This window comes from Lissotriton vulgaris, chromosome 1_1, assembly GCF_964263255.1.
Source record: "Lissotriton vulgaris chromosome 1_1, aLisVul1.2, whole genome shotgun sequence".
Lineage (NCBI taxonomy): Eukaryota > Metazoa > Chordata > Amphibia > Caudata > Salamandridae > Lissotriton > Lissotriton vulgaris.
The window spans coordinates 385837071-385845114 of record NC_141685.1 but is presented as its reverse complement, the minus strand read 5'-3'; the positions used below and the strand labels follow the sequence as shown (position 1 = coordinate 385845114).

Here is an 8044-nt window from a genome sequence, read left to right as displayed (position 1 = left end):
GCGGTGTCTATCAGACACCGCCAGCCATATTAGGATGTCTGCGGAAACATGCTTTTACACGGCGGCATTTCCGCCGTGTAAAGGCATACGGATTCGTGTTTGGGGGCCCATTGCGGGCCCCCAGGGGTTAGGGAGGGGTGGGGGGTGCACATGGGGGGTACCTATGGTACCCCCCTGCATTTGCCTGTACAAAGCGGCAGGCACCGCGAGGTGCCTGCCGCTTTGTGCATGCAAATGCACAACTCACATTTTTATCATTGCGGCGGGTGCTGCTTCAAGCCGCACCCGCAGCAATGATAAAAATACAGGATGTGACCGCCAGGGTGGCGGTCACATCCTAATATGCACAGAGGGACCGCCGCTGCCCCTGCGGACGGTCCCTCCTACTCTATGGTGGCGGACGGACTCAGGTCCGTCCGCCATCATAATCAACCCCTTAATTTCCAATTCAATTTGTAAATAACATAAATATTAATTTAAAATTAAAAACATTAATTTAAATAACTTCCCACCCCATTCCCCTACAAATCTAATGGATCACTACTTCATTTATCTAGGACCTTGTAATTAAAAGAATAGTTATTCGTCTGGGAGAAAGAGGAAAGGAACCAGGAGCCACATGAATCAACCAATTTTGTATTCGCTAAAGGGCCAATTCTCAGAAATGCATCAAACACTATTTTGCTATTTAGTAACCTGTTGCCGAATCACAAAATGGATAAGCTAGTCAATATTTTGAAGGGGAATGTTTAGGGCGTCCCTTCCAAATAGCGAATCGCAGCAGTATGTATGAACGTTTTGTGACCATGAAAGTGGTCTGAAAACATTTGCAATTTACCATTAACTTCAAGTTTGTGGTAACCCATTCGCAAATGGGAAGGGTTATAAAAACGTTTTATGAGAGCAGGCAGTGGTTCCATGAATCACCGCCTGCTCCTAAAAAATGAAAAGAAAACTTTTCATTTTTTTTAATGCAGCCCGATTCAGCCGTTTTACTTTAGGGAAAATGGGTTGCATTAAAAAAACAGATTGCTTCATTTAAAAGCAATCACGGGCATGGTGGTCTGCTGAACCCAGCAGGCCACAATGTGATTGTAGCAATTTCTAGGGGGTTGCAATCTGTGATCTACCTCATTAATATTGATGGTGTAGCTCGATTTGCGACCCCCTAGGAATCGCTAAATGAAACACCATGAGTTTCATACATTTGTAATAGTGAGTACCTTATTGCAATTGGGAGAAACTCGCAATTAGGTATTCACTATTATAAAATGTTGATACATGTAGCCCCAGATGTTTTTTGTACAGAGAAACAAATTAGTTGTGTCCAACTTATAATAACTAGTTTCAGAAGCCCACTAGTGGAGGAAAACATATTTGCTGTTGATTTTTCATAATTTAGTGAGAAAGTCGATTTTGCATAGTTGAGCCATTTGGTCTGATCAAAAGGCTGGTAGATATAGAAAATACACAGATATTAGATAAAAAAAACACCAGTGCCATATTTAGGACCTGTATACTTTGTATTACACAGGGTTGACCATCTTCTGCAGATGTTTGCGGCCTAATGATAGCAGATATTATTCCACACAACCTAGAAGCATTTAAAACTAAAAACCTGATTACGAGTTTGGTGGTCCAACCGACTGATTACAATGGCTGCTGCCATAAGGGACCGCAGTGCAGGCGGTCTTCTGTCTGCCGTATCATGAATATATAGCTGTGACCATGGTGTGGCTGCCTAGATCTTGTGGCAGTGGTGATTACTTTTCCATATATATCAATGCCTGTGTGAGCATTATGACTGTATTCGTGTCGTATGCACACGTACGCATGGCACATGTGGAAAAATACCACCTACCCACTGCCGGAGTTGCAGTCCAGGCAATGGGTATATGGTACAAAAAGGACTCAACTGTACATTGCCACAAACAGGGTGGTAACCGTCGGGGTGAAGATGCTGTTATAAAGGGGGGGGCTGAAAAAAAGGATCCACTTCAAATTCTGACTGAAAGAGCAAGAAAGGGGTGAGTTCAAACCCCAAATCCTTTGCTTCCACCGACTTGAGGCTGGTGGTGCACCACAGCGGTCAGCTCGCAAAAAGCCAAATCGCAATATTTATGGCGGTGAAACTCCTCTGTACCGCCCTCTGGCAGCTGCTTTTCCCCAACTGTGATCCCAGTGGACTGCGGATGGTTGCCGGTGTCAGCGGTTCAGCCGTGGTCTTTGCAATAGCAAGTGGACAACTTGTAATATGACGGTTGGACCACCAAACTCATGGTGGTCAGACTGCAACTTCAGGTGCAGTGGTTCAGGGGTTGCCAAACTCGGAAAAAGGCCCTAAAACTGCAATATGGTAGAGAACTCTGGGTCAAACGTAGCTGTCAATTTCTTTTCAAGATACTTGAATATGAAGTCAGGAATATTTCAACTGAATTCATCATGATACCTAAATTTATGATTTCAAGTTCATTTTTGATTTATAGTTGATAAATATTTCACAAACTTTTAATAACTTACCAACTAACTTAAGAAAATCAATTGTCTAATCTGTGCTACTACAAATGAAATGACCTGTATTTATATATTTGGTGATTCATACTTCAGAAATTTTAATTATTTATTAGAGCCAAAGAAGGGCTGGAAATGATCAGAAATCTTGGATACAGATCAACGTAGACAGGAACAGTGCTTAATTTGAACCACTGGATGCTGGTTGGGCCTACCAGCACTCACTTTTGGGGATCAGCACCTATTTTTCTTCAGCATACTGTGACGGAAAGTAAGTGAGGAAAAACAAACACAGAAGAAAGAAGTAGTAAGCAAAAGATGGAAAAAATTGTCACAAAGAGGAAAAGCATGAACGTGCGAGAGAGAACTTAAGGGGTAGGCAGTGTCTGGCGATGTATTAAAGAGACATGAGGTGGATTCAAGACTATACATTTGGCCCACCTATTTTAATAGCACTGGTCATGGGCTTTTGAGTAGAGCTTTGGGCACCAGCACACATTCTTTTACAATTGAAACACTGGACAGGGTGTATTCGTTCATACATCTTGGCAAGATATACATGAAGGAAAAATGCCATGGTACTTTTGGAAAAAGCCCATATCATCAGGAAAAGTGGAGGACAGAATTACACAATTAGTTCAACAGGACCATGTTCATGAACTAGGTGAACATTTTACAGTACATTTCATCCAATATTTAGCTAACTAATGACAATAAACACGCAGTCTAGTTAGGTGTGGTTCTTCCTGTCAGAAGAAAGGAAGTCCAGGAGCAGGCTTGGGAGAATTTAGTATGGCCAGCAGATACGGGGGACTGTACCTGGTTTTGGAAGACTGTTTACTTTACTTTTCTTAAAGATAATTCAATGCCGACCCTGGCGGTCTCAGTCGTTCCCAAAGCATGGGAGAGCCACTTTTGAGGGATATTTCCCCCTCAACAATGTTGACATCAACTTACCAAGACCCCACTTAAGGTGGCAGGTTTTTAACCCTTGAAGCCAATCAGTTTTGAAAAGGTTACAATTGCATTAAAAAATAGCACCTTTGGTAAAGTGCCCAGGCCAGATGGGGTGCCCATCGACACTTTTAAGTGAGTTGAATCATTATGGGTACCTATATTAACCCATGTATGCAATTCTACAGCACATGTCCATTTCCCAAAAACATGAAGTGATAGCACCATTGTACCCATTTTTAAAAATGGAGACAGGAGAGACACTATCACCCATTATGCTTATATGATTCCTCTGTTAAAATAACGGGCAGGGTGATCCTGGCCAGACTCGAAAGCTGGCCCTTGGATAATCACATATTGACCGATTGCCAATATGGATTTAGGAGATAAATTGGCACGTAGGAGAAGGGTATTCATGTACACCTGATAATCAGTAAATATACAATAGCACGCTAGGGGCACATTCATCTCTGCTTCGCAGACTTGATTAGTGCATTTGATTTAGTGAAACAAGCCAAAATGTGGCTGACTTAAGTTCATATGGGCGCCCTAGTTGACTTGAGTTGTCATCTTACACAGTTTTACCCCTCCTTCACCGCCTGCGTGAGGTTTGATAAAAATGGGGAATGTAAAGACAAATTCAGGGTGACAAAAGGCAATAGGCAGGGTTGTGTCCTGACCTCTTTTTACCTTTGTTATATATCAATGGGGTCGACATCATGCTCCAAATCCTAAATGTCGATGTACCTAAAATTGGGGTGTGTGCTACCCCGGTTTCACTATAGGCAGATGATGTTGTGCTGTTATCTAGGACAGCAAATTCCCTTCAGGTTTTTATTGACAACTTTGCATCTTTCATGGAGGGTAGAAGTTTAAAACATATTTTGACCAAAATAAACAAAATGGCCTGCAATAAAGTGAGGAAGAAGGCGAGGGCATAATTTGTTACAGGCCAAAAGTTAGAACCAGTAAAACCTTCAATTACTAGGGCATTCTATTCTCAGAGAATAGGCTATTGGGGACCTCACCTAAAGACCAAAAAGGTTAAATATATTTGAGCTTCTGACATGGTCTTTTGATTTACCAATTTACTAATCTTCTGTACTTGCAACATTTTATGCTGGCTATGAGCAGGAGTCTTAAATGTATGTATTTGGTTTGCTGTGCTTTTTTGGATTTTTTGCTAAAATCCGAATAAAGGTTACTCTGATCTTTGACAATACCTCTGTAACAACTCAAAAGCCTTACTCTTGACAAACCAACACTGGGTTCTAACAAAACACCTACAAATGATTCCCTATTTCCAGTTAAGTCAACTCCTATTTCTATGGAGGTATACGCATTAAAAAACTTCATGGAAGAAACTAATAAAACACTCCAACATCTGGATGAAAAGTGGTCTTTGGAAACATGAGTTTCAACAGTAGAGTAAAGGATTGACTTATTACATGACACTACCTCACACATTGTGCATTTATAGTTGAAATCAAAGGAACAATCTCCACATATTAGGTTTTTCTGAAAACAAAATAAAGTGACAAATCCAATTGCATATTTGCAATCCTTGATTCCAAAGCTTATAAATATGCCACCATTGACTCATTTGAACATTGAAAGCACTCACAGACTTGGACCAAAAGTCTCAGTAAAACCTAGAGCTGTCATTTGATTCTTGCTGAATACCACCCATCTCTTGAAAATAATCAATACAGTCATGGTTAAAAGCAGTTAATATGGTCTAGTCATAAATGTTATTTTTCCCAAGATTTAGCAAAGGCTACGGCGGACCATAATGCCAGATTGGGACTCAATCACTCTTGTTTATTCAAATTGACTTTTAATGAAAAAACAAGTAAATTTGATGTTTTTCACTCGTCAGTTATGCAACATGTACTGTCTTTGTTACACCTTTTTGCAATTCTATCTTTTCTCTTCTTAACTTTCCCTCTCCTTTATGCTCCCTTTTGATTTTCCCGGAATGTTAAGGGTTTAGGTAAACCTTATAGACAAGGGCCACATGCATCAAAGTAAGGAATTTTGATTCTTAAATTGTGATTTTTAAGTAAGCGCAATTTAGAAATCGCAATTCCTTATGCATGTAGGAATCACAAAAAATATTGTGATTCCTACACATTCCTTAATTGCGACTCGCAAATTGCGATTCTCAATTAAGGAATGGCTTTCCATTCATTCTTTTTTTTTTTTTTTTTGAAGATGAATCTGCTCAGTTTATTTGCCAAAAACCTCATTACCTTTGATGTCTGGTAGTGATAGACAGATGGCCACTACTCGTTATCGCGCCTCGAAGGCCACTGCGGCTGTGCTGGTGCCGCTGTGCACGGTGACAGGTGTGCCGGCCTTGGTCTACACCCTTCGGTCCTCTGAGCTCCGTGGGCAGCACAGTGGCGATGTCAGTTTCCCCGGTGGAAAGTGTGACCCTACAGACCGTGACCTCGTCCACACAGCTGTGAGGGAGGCACATGAAGAAGTGGGGTTCCAAGTACAGGAAGAAGCCGTCTGGGGTGTCATGAAGCCGGTCACTGCATTGGCTTTCCATTCATTCTTTTGGGCATAGAGGCCCAATGCAATGAATGGGAATTGCATGGAAAGGAAATTGCATGGTCAATTTAAGAGTACCAAATAGGTACTCGCGACTTGCGTATGCCATTTCAAGGATGCAGGAGGGCCGAAGGGCCACCCTATACACCCCCAAAATTGGCATGTGTGCACATGCGGAGCACACATGCCCCAGGGGCATGTGTGTGCGTCTCATGGCACTTTGAAAAATGCACTTTTATGCATTTTTTTAAAGTCTTTGCAAATTACCATCAACTTGCAGTTGATGGTAATTAGTTTCCTAAATGCGAAGTCGCATTTAGGAAAGGCTGGTTGCATCCCAAATTTGCACTTCCCTAAATGCATTTGCAATTTAGGTACTCGAAAATGTGGCTATTACCTATTTTGCGAATTTGCATTTGGGTTGATGCATCCCAAGTGCCAAAATATCGATCGCAAAGGGCTTGATTCTGCGAATCGGCCAGTTTGTGACCGATATTTTGGTGATGCATGTGCCCCAGAGAGTAATATTCATAAACTCAAAATTGCCATTGCATTACTTTAAGAATCACATGTTTCTGAATAAAAAACTTACAAACTAAGAAAATGTTGAAATGGAAATGTATTTGTTACCCTTGTTATAGGAAAGACAAACAGTGCAATAATTGTTTTTCATCAGATTTTGAAAATGTCAGTGATTACACAGGAATGTGATTCAGAAGGCAGATGGATTATTGACGAATTATTTGTTGATTACAAACCATTTACACATGTTAATGTTTATGGTCTAATCTCTTTTAATATTGTCTTTTAGAATACGATTTTCAATATGATGCTAGTTCTGTTACTTTTGGTGGTGACTGTAATCAAGTAAGTTGTTGGACCCAAGCTGGACAGAAGGTCTAAAGTCAAATTCTTACATACTAAAATGCATGCCCAATTTCGCTCCACCATTAGGAATCAATCTTTAATTGAAATATTATATATTCCAGCTCTTCATGAATACACCATTTGCTCCTCACCTCCCCTCATCAATCTCAATCTCGAATAGATTATCTCTTTTTTTTCACAACAATTGTTATTGTTGACAGACGCAAGAGCCCTGGAGGAACCATGTTTACTAGTAGCACAGTAGACATGGTAATAATAATGATGTCAACATTTACAATAATCAAATACAGCAATTTGAAATATACGGATATCTGAATTACAACTAATACAGAAATTGAAACCATAGACACCAGTGCCAAAGTGTTAATTTGTAAACTGACATAAAGAAACTCAGACCCACCAGACTTAGAGGAAACCATTGCTCAAGCTGCAGGGGCTCGCCCCGGCTCATCGAGAGAGTTAATATTCGATGCACTCTAGAATCTCATCCCATAATGCTTTGCGGGGCCTTTGGTTGGGATTGTATTTTTGCCCATAACTTTGCTTGGGGTGGTCCTAGGAGGATGGGACAACCACTTATCATTCAGCATGATTTGCGCTTTGTCTTTAAGGCATCTGCTGTCCTCTCCCTAGGCTAGGGGATCCCAAAATCATCACCTCTCTCACTGCTTGCTATATTTCCAATTTCACTTTTGTGAGATAACTATGCGCTCTTTAGCATGTAAAGGTAGAGTTGCTTGTTGCTTTACGAAAGGTCTGTGAGGTTTCTGCTTTATTAATTAGGGTGGAGCGGAGTAGCGGAAGGGAATTTTTATGGAGTTTATTTTCAACTCCGTGGAATTCCCCGTAGTGTTACTCTGCCAACTGAGGATGTGAGCCTTCAGCTTTACCACTTCATTTGTCCAGTTAAACACCTCCTCTGGTGCTTCAAACAAGTGTGTCCAAGATTGATAGGACACATTCAGGCGGGCCCGAGAGGGCATTGGATCTTTAGGCCCCATAGAGGGGGTTTGGCCTCGGTAAAGGACTGTCAGCTCTGTTGGACCATTTTAGTGTACTCTGGGAAGATCATATTGGGCTGGGAGGCAAAGGTAAGCATTCCCTTCAGCCTGGCCTGCTGTACAATGACATC

At 41.2% G+C, this 8044-nt stretch overlaps 1 protein-coding gene across 1 annotated transcript; it reads left to right on the top strand.

Moving 5' to 3' along the window:
* Positions 1-5743: 5743 nt before the first annotated feature.
* LOC147747223 (mitochondrial coenzyme A diphosphatase NUDT8-like) lies at positions 5744-6040 on the top strand. Its single transcript, XM_086925082.1, has one exon. The coding sequence runs from the start codon at positions 5744-5746 to the stop codon at positions 6038-6040; it is 297 nt and encodes a 98-aa protein (XP_086781208.1).
* The last annotated feature ends 2004 nt before the right edge of the window (positions 6041-8044 follow it).

Bases quoted from the DNA above. Each gene is read 5' to 3' on its own strand.
- LOC147747223 (XM_086925082.1), top strand. From the start codon at position 5,744: ATGGCCACTACTCGTTATCGCGCCTCGAAGGCCACTGCGGCTGTGCTG.